The sequence below is a fragment of the Moschus berezovskii genome, chromosome 4 (genome assembly GCF_049115385.1).
Source record: "Moschus berezovskii isolate FMDL1 chromosome 4, NW_MosBer_1.0, whole genome shotgun sequence".
Lineage (NCBI taxonomy): Eukaryota > Metazoa > Chordata > Mammalia > Artiodactyla > Moschidae > Moschus > Moschus berezovskii.
Window position 1 is genome coordinate 97,812,645 of NC_142463.1, and position 13,453 is coordinate 97,826,097.

The window sequence follows — 13,453 nt, forward strand, 5'->3', positions numbered from 1 at the left end:
AAGGCATCCTTCCACCCAATAAACTGGTACAGAACTTTTCATAATTTTATGTCAAAGGTTATCAGCCTTCAAGGGGCTATATTAATTTGTGTATTTAATATTTTATAGAATTTGTATGTTCATGCGCTCATTTTTGTTTTCTATGTTCTAGGCTTTATACTCTATGTCTTTTTCTTTGCCTGACATTGAAAGAAAAGATTTGGTTCTGCACTTCCAAAGTTCAAGATAGAGAGGTAGGAGGTAGGTATTAACAAACAATCATGGAATTCAGTGAGGGAAAGTGAAATGATAGGGACAGATCAAAGAATCGGAGGTCACCTCCATTCTTCCTCTCCAACAGAGAATAGTGCAGCGGGAAGGTTCCTTTTGGAAAAAACACAAGGAAATTCAGGAGAGAGATAGGAGAAAGGCAAAAGTGACAAAATTAAGTTTGTGCATTCATTCATTTCACAAACATTTTTTGAGCAGCCACTAGTTGCCAATGACTTTAATAAAAGGATCACAGCAGCAAACATCAGTGAACTCCTAACTTTACAGAGGATCTATTTTAGCAGTTGGGAACACAGAATGAAAAGGTGATTGTATACTCTATCAGAAACAAGAGGAAGAGTAAAGCCAGATGAGGGGATAAGCAGTGATAATGACTGCGGAGGGACTTCTATTTTATATAAAGTAGTCAGAGCAAGGGCTTCCCAGGTAGCTCAGATGGTAAAGAATCTGCCTGCAATGCAGGAGACGCAGGTCTGGTCCCTAGGTAGGGGAAAATGCCCTGGAGAAGGCAATAGCACCCCACTCCAGGATTCTTGCCTGGGAAATCCCATGGACAGAGGGGCCTGGTGGGCTATATTCTGTGGGTCGCAAAAGAGTTGGACACAACTTAACGACTAAACAACAGCAAATATCAGAGTGGAGTCCTGTAAACAAGTAAAGCAAAAATAAGAAGTGGGGGACTCATACCATTATCTGGGAGTAGAGTGACGGAGGCAAGGGAGGGAAATAGCTAGTGCAGAGTTGGAGGCAGGGGTGTGATGGACTTGTCCAAGGAAGCACAGTGAGGTCAATGAGATAGAGTGGAGTAGAACAACGAGAATTCGACAGGATGAGCTCAAGAAGTTTAGATTTCACTTTGAGGGAAATGCGTGATCACGAGAGGGTTTTGAGCCGAGAAGGAACAGGATCTGACTAACCTTTTGGAAGGGTCATTCCTGCCATTATGTGAAGGAAAGACTGTAGGTAAAAAGCGGAAAGCCTGGAGACCAACTGGAAAATTACTGAAATAGTTCAGGTGCCGGATTGGGCTGAGCTGGTAGCAAGAGATCTGGTGGGATTGGTTGTGGGGCATAAAAAAAGAACCAGGGATGACTCTAAGGTTTTGGTAGAAAAGAGTTGCTATTTACTGAAATAAAGAGCACTGTGAAGGAACACTTTCTAGGAAATCAAGAATTTGGACCTATTGCTGCTGCTGCTAAGTCGCTTCAGTCATGTCCGACTCTATGCGACCCCATAGACTGCAGCCCACCAGGCTCCCCCGTCCCTGGGATTCTCCAGGCAAGAACACTGGAGTGGGTTGCATTTCCTTCTCCAATGTGTGAAAGTGAAAAGTGAAAGTGAAGTCGCTCAGTCGGGTCCGACCCCTAGCGACCCCATGGACTGCAGCCCACCAGGCTCCTCCATCCATGGGATTTTCCAGGCAAGAGTACTGTAGTGGCTTGTCATTGCCTTCTCCGTTGGACCTATTAAGCATTAAGAGATCTGCCTGCAATACAGGAGACCCCAGTTAGGTTCGTGGGTCGGGAAGATCCACTGGAGAAGGGATAGGCTACCCACTCCAGTATTCTTGGGCTTCCCCTGTGCCTTAGCTGGTAAAGAATCTATCTGCAATGTGGGAGACCTGGGTTCAATCCCCATGTTGGGAAGATCCCCTGGAGAATGGAAAGGCTACCCACTCCAGTATTCTGGCCTGGAAAATTCCACGGACTGTATAGTACATGAGGTCGCAAAGAGTTGGACATGACTGAGCATCTTTCACTTAAACATGAAGAAGGATCAAAGAGGAAGGAGAGGTGGAGGAACAAGGGTTCAGGATGGGACATACGAGCAGGATATGTGTATCGGCAGTTTCAGTGATGGCAACAAAAATAAGAATCTTGTGTACTTTACAATGTGGGGAATAGAACCAATATTTTATAATAAATATACCTGGAGTGTGACCTTTGAAAATTGTATAAAAAAGAATATGTGTTACACATTTTTCCCATAAAAGACAAAAGCAAATGTTAGCATACTAATCATCCTCTTTTTATCCTTGGTTTCCTTTTCTTTTCAAAATTAATTATCTAGGACGCTGTTCCATATCATGACAGAGCTAGCCCTCCAGTTTGTTAAGATACATGATCTTGTAACACACAGGTGTCTGATATTTTAATGAGAGCTTTTGATGGGATAGTTTGTTTCTAGTATTTTGCTACTGTGAAAAATGATTCAATAAATGTACTTTTTCATATTAAAAAAAAAAGACTCCTGTGTGTAGAACCAAGGTAGAGAGAGAATGAGATCATATCACAAGACGGAAGCAGAGGAGTGTGGCAGAAGAAACGCAAAGGCCAGATGTTCTCAGGACACCAGGAACAGGATGATTATGGAAATAATAGACATGACACACCCAGGCCCACTAGGCTACATGCATTTCCATGAGGTGACAGCATGACAGTATTAAACATTTTGTTTCTTGTTTTTCAGTCTCTTCAATAAGTGGTGCTGGGAAAACTGGACAGCTAATGTGTAAAAGAATGAAATTAGAACACTTCTTAACACTATACACAAAAATAAACTCAAAATGGGTTAAATACCTAAATTGTAGACCAGAAACTATAAAAGTCCTAGAGGAAAACATAGGCAGAACACTCTTTGACATAAACGGCAGCAAGATCCTCTATGACACACCTCTGAGAGTAATGGAAATAAAGACAGAATAAACAAATGGGACCTACTTAAACTTAAAAGCTTTTGCACAGCAAAGGAAACCATAAACAAGATGAGACGACAACCCTCAGAATGGGAGAAAATAATCGCAAACAAAGCAATCGACAAAGGATTAATCTCCAAAATACACAAGCAATTCATGTAGTTCAGTATCAGAAAAGCAAACAACCCAAACAAAAAATTGAGCAGAAGGCTTAAGCAGACATTTCTTCAAAGAAGACATACAGATTCATAAATACGTGAAAAAGTGCTCAACAGCACTCATTACCAAAATGCAAATCAAAAGTACAATGAGGTATCACCTCACACTGGTCACAATGTGCTGCTGTTTAGTTGCTAAATCATGTCCAACTCTTTCTGCAACCCCATGGACTGAAGCCCACCAGGCTCCTCTGTCCATGGGATTTCCCAGACAAGAATACTTTCTCCAGGGGATGTTCCTGACCTTGCATTGGCAGGCAGGTTCTTTACCACTGAGACATCGCCTCACGCTGGTCAGAATGGCCAACATCAAAAAATCCACAAACAATAAATGTTGGAGGGGATGTGGAGAAAAGGGAACCTCTCTTGCAGAGTTTGTGGGAATATAAATTGATACAGCCACTATGGAGAACAGTATGGAGATTTCTTAAACAAGGAATAAAACTACCATTATTACCCAGCAATCTCACTACTAGGCATATACTCTGAAGAAACCGTAATTCAAAAAAACACGTGTACCCCAATGTTCATTGGAACACTATTTATAATAGCTAGAACATGTCCTAGATGTCTATCAACAGATGAATGGATAAAGAAGTGGTGGTATACACACACACACACACACGAATATTCAGTTCAGTTCAGTTCAGTCGCTCAGTTGTGTCCGACTCTCCACGACCCCACGAATCACAGCATGCCAGGCCTCCCTGTCCATCACCAACTCCCGGAGTTCACTCAAACTCATGTCCACAGAGTCGGTGATGCCATCCAGCCATCTCATTCTCGGTCGTCCCCTTCTCCTCCCGCCCCCAACCTTTCCCAGCATCAGAGTCTTTTCCAGTGAGTCAACTCGTCGCATGAGGTGGCCAAAGTATTGCAGTTTCAGCTTTAGCATCAGTCCTTCCAATGAACACCCAGGATTGATCTCCTTTAGAATGGACTAGTTGGATCTCCTTGCAGTACAAGGGACTCTCAAGAGTCTTCTCCAACACACACGAATATTACTCAGCCATAAAAAGGAACCAATTTGAATCATTTGTAGTGAGGTGGATGAACCTAGAGCCTGTTATACACAGTGAAGTAAGTCAGAAAAAGACCAGATATCATATATTAGTGAATACATATGGAATTTAGAAAAATAGTGCTGATGAACTAATTTGCAGGGCAGGACTAGAGAGGCAGATGTAGAGAACAGACTTGTGGACACAACAGGAGAAGGAGAGGGTGGGGCCAACTGAGAGAATGCCATGGAAACAAATACATTACCATGTGTTAGAACAGTTAGTGGAAAGCTGGTATATAATACGGGAAGCTCAATCCAGGGCTCTGTGACAACCTAGAGGGGTGGGATGGGGTGGGAGATGGGAGGGAGGATCAAGAGGGAGGGGACATACGATACTTAGGACTGATTTATGTTGTTGTATGGAAGAAACCAACACACCATTGTAAAGCAATTATCCTTCAATTAAAAATTTTTAAAAATCTGGCTATTACTAAGGCTACTAAAAAATGAAATCAAAGTATAAATATTTCATAATTTTCATAGAGTTAGATGAAAGAAGAAGGAAGAATCTGCACATTTTTTTAATCTAGATCAAATCAAGATGTCTGTGTAATTTCCTATTTCTTCTTATAAGCAGCAATATATCTGCCTATTGCTTCAGCTGGAAATAAGATTTGTGTTTCAGGAAATGATTGTCTTTATCTTAAAATCCCCATGAGCTCTGCAATAAGAAGCTGATTTTAGACATTTTTAATGACCCTTCTTTCTATTGTCCTTAAAGAACAGACAACACACCTTCCCATTGTGACAGATCAACTGGAATTAACACTTAGCATATGGCTCAGTGAATAAAGAATCCACCTGCAATGCAGGAGACACAAGGAGACATGGCTTCAATTCCTGGGTCGGGAAGATCCCTTGGAGGAGGAAATGACAACCCACTCCAGTATTCTTGCCTGGGAAATCCCATAAACAGAGGAGCCTGGAAGGCTACAGTCCAAAGGGTCACAAAGTGTCAGACACCACTGAACACCCAGGCATACACACCACACCCAGGCATACACACTACATGCACAAGGGGCACTCTCAGTTCTCCTCTGAACTAGGACGGGGACTACGACGTCATCTCCAAACATGCGAATGAGTAGAAGGGGCGAGGGGATGTTGGGAGGCGGGGAGGAAGAAGAAAGGAGAGGATTACTCTTGTCCTAGAAACACAGTGGAATGAAAACCCAGGGCATCAAATTGAAGAATGTTATAGTTATCAGCCTGCTGTTAATGACATTATTCAAAATAAAAAGAAACTGTAGTCAATCAAAATACTCCCCAGCCTCTGAAAGGACAATAATAAAAAACTTTTGCAGATGGGGGTATAATCATTAGAGGCACACATGACCATAAATGAATGAGTTTAAGCTACAATGAAGCAATGTACTCACCACTTGTACAAAAGTGCATGAGCTCATGAATTGTAGCTAGACGTTTCGTGCTATTCCATGGTGGAGGCAGAGGGAATTTAAGGAATTCCCACAGTGGCAACTTGGACTGCATCTCTTGTTCAATTTGAACTGGATCAAAATTCTTTAGGTCCTGATGAAAAAGAGCAATGTGACAGAAGACGTTAAAATAAGCTGTCAACTGCCTTATGCATATGGAGAAGGCAAAACATGATACCTTTGCTCTCATTATCTGGGAACAGGGGAAATCAATGGTAATTGGGGAAGACAAACTGTTGGTATTTTGCTGAAGGTCAAAAAAGCTACTTCTCACTTTGCCAGAGATTCCTGCTACACAGAAATGATGGATTCCTTATTCACAGTGACAAACTGCCAAAGTCTCAAATATAGTCCTGCCTCCCTTAGAGTCTTTTCTTGCCTCCACTAGTTTTTTTTCTTTCATATTAGCAGATTTATAAAGCACATAACTATAAGGTTTTAAGACATATTTGGTGTAGTTGCAATGAATTGAATGGTTCAATGGCCCTCTATTTGTGGGCCAGTTTTCTTTGCTGGTGTACTTCTGCCTTCATTCATGTCCATTTTCCAAGATCTTACTTTGCAGGTATCTACTTTGTAGATTACTTTTAACTAGCATTGGTAAAGTTATCCAATTAAGATTTCTACAACTGAATAATTACAAATGAGCTTTCTTGCATCAGTTATCCTCTGGGTAACTTGGTCAATTATTACCTTTAGCATGTACTTCTTGTGGGCATGGGCATCGTGATAGTTAAGCAGGAGAGGGCCTGTGGGCACTGGTTTGCTTTCATTTTCTTCTTCAGATAAGAATATTTCACGGAGATTCTATTCAAATTAAAATAATGATTTTAAGAGAGAATTCATACTTTTCAAAGCATGCATACTTTTTGGATTTCTCGTACCATCTGACCTTTTTCTCCCTCTCTGTCAGACAGAGAGAGGGCAGGATGGATACGACGTGAGCTGCTATTCTGTAGTCCAACCCATCTCCCCTGGGAGGCAGCTCCACCAGACTTGGTGGGACAAGATCTTCTTCACTCGCCACAACCTGTTGATATAAAGAGTTGGGAGGAGAGAAAGTCACTCAGTCATGTCCGACTCTTTGCGACCCTATGGACTATATACAGTCCATGGAATTCTCCAGGCCAGAATACCGGAGTGGGTAGCCTTTCCCTTCTCCAGGGAATCTTCTCAACCTAGGGATTGAACCCAGGTCTCCCACATTGCAAGCAGATTCTTTACCAGCTGAGCCACAAGGGAAGTCCAAGAATACTGGAGTGGGTAGCCTATCCCTTCTCCAGCGTATCTTCCCAAACCAGGAATCCAACCAGGGCCTCCTGCATTGAAGGTGGATTTTTTACCAAGTGAGTTATCAGGGTAAAGTTGGGAGGTATTAGTTTTACTGGTCAGCTCTTTATTGATATTTATGTATTTCCTTTGCTTTTAATAAAAAGAAGGCAGTTTCTACCTACAAGTATGGTGATTATACAAAGTGGCAGTATAATTAACCAGTGACTACCAAAATAAAAGGGATAATGTTTATAACCCATGTACTGAAGTATAATTTTAATGTGTGCATTAGAATAGACAACACAAAATGCAAATGCTAAAAAAGAAAATTTACCATAATAGAAATCAAAATAACAATATTAATATATTTTAATAATTTACTTTTTCTATTAAACCACTCAAAACCTTGATTTCCTATCTTTGGATTCAATAAATATTTATTGAGTGCCTACCACATGCCAAGCATGTGTGGGGCACTTTCACATACATTATCTCATTTAAGCCTCACAGCAATATTGCCAAGGAGGTATTATTTCCTATTTTACATAAATGGAACTAGGGTGAGTGAAATTAGGTGCCTGGCCCTAATTAGTAGTTCAAAAACTAATTTGGACTACTAAAAAGTAGTTGAAAACTACTTAGTGGGTGGAACTGGGGGATCAGGTTAAATCACCAAGATAGAAAAGTTATAGACAGTGAGATCAATTAAGGGTAATGTTCCGCTTTTTATGGGGAAAGTGAGGTCTAGAAACATGGATCATCTTGTTCAATTTTACACGGTAAACAAAAAAGTTGAAATGTAATAAAGATAGGCACCTAATTTATAATTGTTCTCTGCACCTTAAATACTGAAATCACCCTCTGATTTCACACCTCTCTGCAGGAGTTCTCAACCTTGAAACCTAAGGCATTTGGACTAGATGCTTTTCGTCATGGGGGCTATCTTGTGGACCATATGGAATGTTTAGCAGCATCCTTGGCCTCAAGCCATTTGATGCCGGTAGAACACCTTCAATTGTGGCAACCAAAAGTATTTCCAGACATTGCCAAATGCCCCCTTTGAGGCAACTCCCCCTGTTGAGAACAACAGCAAAACAGTCTTACACTCTTACTGTTTATCAACACCTTACTTTTCAAAGAGTCACTCCTGTCTCCATTTCCTCTCTTCCTACCATCTCTTGGACCCATTCCAATCACAAAAGACCATACAGAACTGTTCCAACTCTGAAATGTTAACAATTCTAATATTCCCTCTTATTATATCCCACCCAATTCCTCTTCTATTTTAATTCTTCATCCCTTTATTATTAAGCATGTGTTCAGTCAACATGTATCTTTTATTGGAGTCTATGTGTCAGGCACTGAGCTCATCAACTGTCTGTCACCTTTGGTACCTGGAAAACAGTAGATGGTTAATAAATGTTTGCTGCTCTAAGTTGAAAAAATAAGGAAGACTAAGATAAATAAAATTATACTATAAGCTCTCTAGGGCTGCTGAACTTTTACAAATGTATTGATATAATAAAACACTGATCTCAAAGCGTTATCGGGTAATTAAAGGCAAATAAACATAAGTGTGCTTACCTAATTGGTAAGAAAACTAAAGCTGTCAACAAACAAAATATATAATGGAGATAACAGAGATGATAGAGTCTAAAAACATTCTAATATTCAGTGAGATAAAGGAATGCATTACATACACGAAGCAAGAACAATCAGCAGTTTTAAGGGAAATTATGGAGAAGGAAATGGCAGCCCACTCCAGTGTTCTTGCCTGGAGAATCCCAGGGACGGGGTAGCCTGGTGGGCTTCCGTCTATGGGGTCACACAGAGTCGGACACGACTGAAGTGAATTAGCAGCAGCAGCAGCAGCAGCATAGAATTTATAATTTAAAAAAGTTACTGTTGAAACAAAATTTCAGTAGCAGACTGGACTCCATGGAAAAATGAATTAGTTGGAAATCTTAAGCTGAAAGTCTCAAAGGGGTAAAGTTGCAAGAAAGTTTCAAATACATGAAGGAAAAAACCAGAAATTCCAACATCCATCTAATAATAAGTGTGTGTGTGTTCAGTCATGTCCAACTCTTTGCAGCACTTTGGACTGCAGACTGCCAGGCTCCTCTGTCCCTGGGACTTTGGGGGCAAGAATACCGGAGTGGGTTGCCATTTCCTCCTCCAGGAGATCTCCCTGACCCAGGGATTAAATCTGCATCTTCTGCATTGCAGGCAGATTCTTTATTGCTGAGCCATCAGAGAAGCCCTAATAATAATTAGGATAAATAAATAGAAATAATATTTGAAGACATAATTGAACAAATACATATTGTGTCTACTATGGGTTAGGTTATTGCATGCTGAACAGAGAGCAATGAACAAGACTAGATTAGGGACTTCACTGGCAGTCCAGTGGTTATGAGTCTGCCTGCCAATGCAGGGGACATGGGTTCAATCCCTGGTCTGAGAGGATTCCATATGCCTCAGGACAACTAAGCCCATGAACCGTAACTCCTGAACCCATAACTCCTGCACGCCATAGACCTCATGCTCTGCAAACAATAGAAGCCACTGCAATGAGAAGCCCATGGACTGCTACTAGAGAGTAGCCCCCACTCCCTGCAACTAGAGAACACTCTCAAGCAGCAATGAAGACATAGCACAGCTGAAAACAAATAAAATAAAAAGCTAAGTTAGGGCCCTACTTGCATGGAGCTTTCATTCTAGTGAGAAGGAAGACTTTGGCCACCTGATGCGAAGAACTGACTCATTAGAAAAGACTCTGATGATGGGAAAGACTGAAGGCAGGAGGAGAAGGGGACCACAGAGGATGAGATGGTTGGAGGGCATCACTGACTCAATGGACATGAGTTTGAGCAAACTCAGGAAGATAGTGATGGACAGAGCAGCCTGGTATGGTGCAGTTCATGAGGTTGCAAACAGTTCAGACACGACTTAGCAACTGAACAACAATAATAAAGGAAAAAGTATCCGATTGATGTCAGACTTCTTATCAGCAACTTGAGAAGGAAGACCACAACAGAGCAATGCTGTCAAAATACTTTTCCACGTAGACTGGTAAGATTCAAAAGCAGTTTCTGTCACTTACTACTTGGACAAGTTAATTAACCTTCAGTTTCCTTATCTGCAAAATGGGAATAAAAATGGTTCCTGCTCCCTAGGGTTGTTCTAAGAATTAAATGAGCTAATAACACTCAGATGCATATACAGCACTCATAAGAATTGGCCATGTGTATCAGGTCATACAGGAAGTCTGGGAAATTAAAAAAAAATTAAAAAACACCCAGATCATGTTTACTGACCATAATGAAATAAAATTAGAAATGGACAATAACCAGTGGAAATTAAAAGACTTAGAACTGAGTACATTGAATGCATTATGATGTGTCCAAGAAATACTCAAAACGCATAGGCTTAAGTAAAGTGAAATAGAAAGTAAACCAAGTGAACTTTCAATTAAAGTGAATTGCTAAATAAACGAAAGAAAGTAGGAAGAAGGAAATAATAAAGATAAATGAGAAATTAGTAAGGTAAAAAGGAGTGGATCAATGAACAAAATGCTGGTTCTTCAAAAGGACCAACAATCAATAAACCACCGACATCCATGATCAAGAAGAGAGGGCACTAATAAGTAATATTGGTCGTAGGGAAGGAACATAACCGATCAAAGAGAATTTTTAAATGTATGTTAATGAATAAAGAGCTTCTAGGACATTGAAAACACAAATAAAATGGACATGTATTTAAAAAGATGAATGAATAAAATTGGCCTCAGATATAGAAAAATCTGATTAAATCTACAAGAGTAAAAGAAACTTTAAATGCAGTTGAAGACCATTAACCACCCTGTCCACCTGCCCAACTCTTTCTCTTTCATTAAAATGATGCCTGATAGTATTTAAACATATGCCTACCAAAACTTCAGGGTATGTTATATTAATGGTTCCAGAGGATAGCAAAAGAAAGAGGATTGAAGCTCATAAAAAAATTTTAGCTGTATCTAAAATGTCCTAATCTTTGTAAAGGAGAATGCGTTCAGGTATTATGAGCCTATTTTTAAAATAGTTTTTTTAAAAAGAAAGGGAGATGAAGTACCTGACTACAGGTCACCCACCTGGGAAGAAAACTCCAGGATGTATCCACCTACCTGTTCCAGCATACAATGCAGTATCAAGGGCACAGAAATGAATTCTTCTGGAACTGGATTCAGCAAATCATTGTAGTATCTCATGTCTACTTCATTTGTGATGATGGAAGCCACTGTAAAAGATACAAAATATTGTTTTTCAGTTAAAACGTGCTCTCCAATTTCTTCCATCCACAGATTCAAACTCTGATCATGCCCTGATAAACCCAGGAGCTAGGGGTGGAGAGAGATGTGAAAACAACAGGGAGGACAATCATTCCCTAAAGCATCAGCTCCCAACACTGATTCTCCAGCTATTCCATACGTGCCTGGTGGTGGTAGCAGTGTTGGTGGAGGAGGAGCTGGAATCTGTGGCTCTTCATATTGTTGTGTTTTCTTCTTTCCAGGGATTGCAACAACAGGTTGTGGAGGCTAAAAGAACAATTAAAAAGGAGCAATTGAAACATCCAGTTGAGAGATGCTTTCATCCAATGCTGGTATGATGGGATTTCGACAGGATTCTGACGTTGTATGATTCTGTTCACGCCACAAAATCATTTCCTAATATGAGGGTCAAATAAGCAAATTTGGTCCACAAAAGGAAAGAAGTTAATGGGTATGGAGATTTCTCAGTTTTTCCCTAATAGAACCCACTAAGCAATGGAATTCCAGCTGAGCTATTTCAAATCCTAAAAGATGATGCTGTGAAAGTGCTGCACTCAATATGCCAGCAAATTTGGAAAACTCAGCAGTGGCCACAGGATTGGAAAAGGTCAGTTTTCATTCCAATCCCTAAGAAAAGCAATGCCAAAGAATGCTCAAACTACTGCACAATTGCACGCATCTCACATGCTAGTAAGTTCAGTTCAGTTCAGTCGCTCAGTCATGTCCGACTCTTTGCGACCCCACGAATCACAGCACGCCAGGCCTCCCTGTCCATCACCAACTCCCGGAGTTCACTCAAACTCATGTCCATCGAGTCGGTGATGCCATCCAGCCATCTCATTCTCTGTTGTCCCCGTCTCCTCCCACCCCCAATCCTTCCTAGCATCAGACTCTTCCAGTGAGTCAACTCGACGCATGTAATGCTCAAAATTCTCCAAGCCAGGCTTCAACAATACATGAACCATGAAATTCCAGATGTTCAAGCTGGTTTTAGAAAAGGCAGAGGAACCAGAGATCAAATTGCCAACATCTGCTGGATCATCAAAAAAGCAACAGAGTTCCAGAAAAACATCTATTTCTGCTTCATTGACTATGCCAAGGTCTTTGACTGTGTGGATCACAACAAACTGTGGAAAATTCTGAAAGAGATGGGAATACCAGATCACCTGACCTGCCTCCTGAGAAATCTGTATGCAGGTCAGGAAGCAACAGTTAGAACTGGACATGGAACAACAGACTGGTTCCAAATAGGAAAAGGAGTACGTCAAGGCTGTATATTGTCACCCTGCTTATTTAACTTATATGCAGAATATATCATGAGAAAGGCTGGGCTGGATGAAGCACAAGCTGGAATCAAGATTGCTGGGAGAAATATCAATAACCTCAGATATGCAGATGACACCACCCTTATGGCAGAAAGTGAAGGACTAAAAAGCCTCTTGATTAAAGAGGCTTCAAGCTCAACATTCAGAAAATTAAGATCATGGCATCCAGTCCTATCATTTCATGGCAAATAGGTGGGGAAACAGTGGCAGACTTTATTTTTTTTTTACTCCAAAATCACTGCGGATGTTGATTGCAGCCATGAAATTAAAAGACGTTTACTCCTTGGAAGGAAAGTTATGACCAACCTGGACAGTATATTAAAAAGCAAAGACATTACTTTGCCAACAAAGGTCCATATAGTCAAGACTTGGAGAAGGAAATGGCAACCCACTCCAGTGTTCTTGCCTGGAGAATCTCAGGGACAGAGGAGCCTGTTGGGCTGCCGTCTATGGGGTCACACAGAGTCGGACACGACTGAAGTGACTTAGCAGCAGCAGCAGCAGCAGCAGTCAAGACTACGGTTTTTCCAGTAGTCATGTATGGATGTGAGAGCTGGACTGTAAAGAAAGCTGAACGGTGAAGAATTGATGCTTTTGAACTGTGGTGTTGGAGAAGACTCTTGAGAGTCCCTTGGACTGCAAGGAGATCCAACTAGTCGACCCTAAAGGAAATCAGTCCTGAATATTCATTGGAAGGACTGATGCTGAAGCTGAAATTCCAATACTTTGGCCATATGATGTGAAGAGCTGACTCTTTTGAAAAGACTGATGCTGGGAAAGATTGAAAGCAGAAGGAGAAGGGGATGACAGAGGATGAGATGATTGGATGGCATCACCAACTCAATGGATGTAAGTTTGAGTAAACTCC

At 40.9% G+C, this 13,453-nt stretch overlaps 1 protein-coding gene across 1 annotated transcript in view; it reads right to left on the minus strand.

Moving 5' to 3' along the window:
* The window catches only part of SPAG17 (sperm associated antigen 17), a 269,667-nt gene that overhangs the window by 163,027 nt on the left and 93,187 nt on the right, over window positions 1–13,453 (minus strand). Inside the window, exons 9-13 of the mRNA XM_055403672.2 lie at window positions 11,425–11,527; window positions 11,117–11,229; window positions 6,575–6,712; window positions 6,376–6,489; window positions 5,626–5,776 (exon numbers count right to left, since the gene is read on the minus strand). Of these exons, the coding sequence (XP_055259647.2) occupies window positions 5,626–5,776; window positions 6,376–6,489; window positions 6,575–6,712; window positions 11,117–11,229; window positions 11,425–11,527 (619 nt within the window). The remainder of the gene's footprint in view (window positions 1–5,625; window positions 5,777–6,375; window positions 6,490–6,574; window positions 6,713–11,116; window positions 11,230–11,424; window positions 11,528–13,453) is intronic.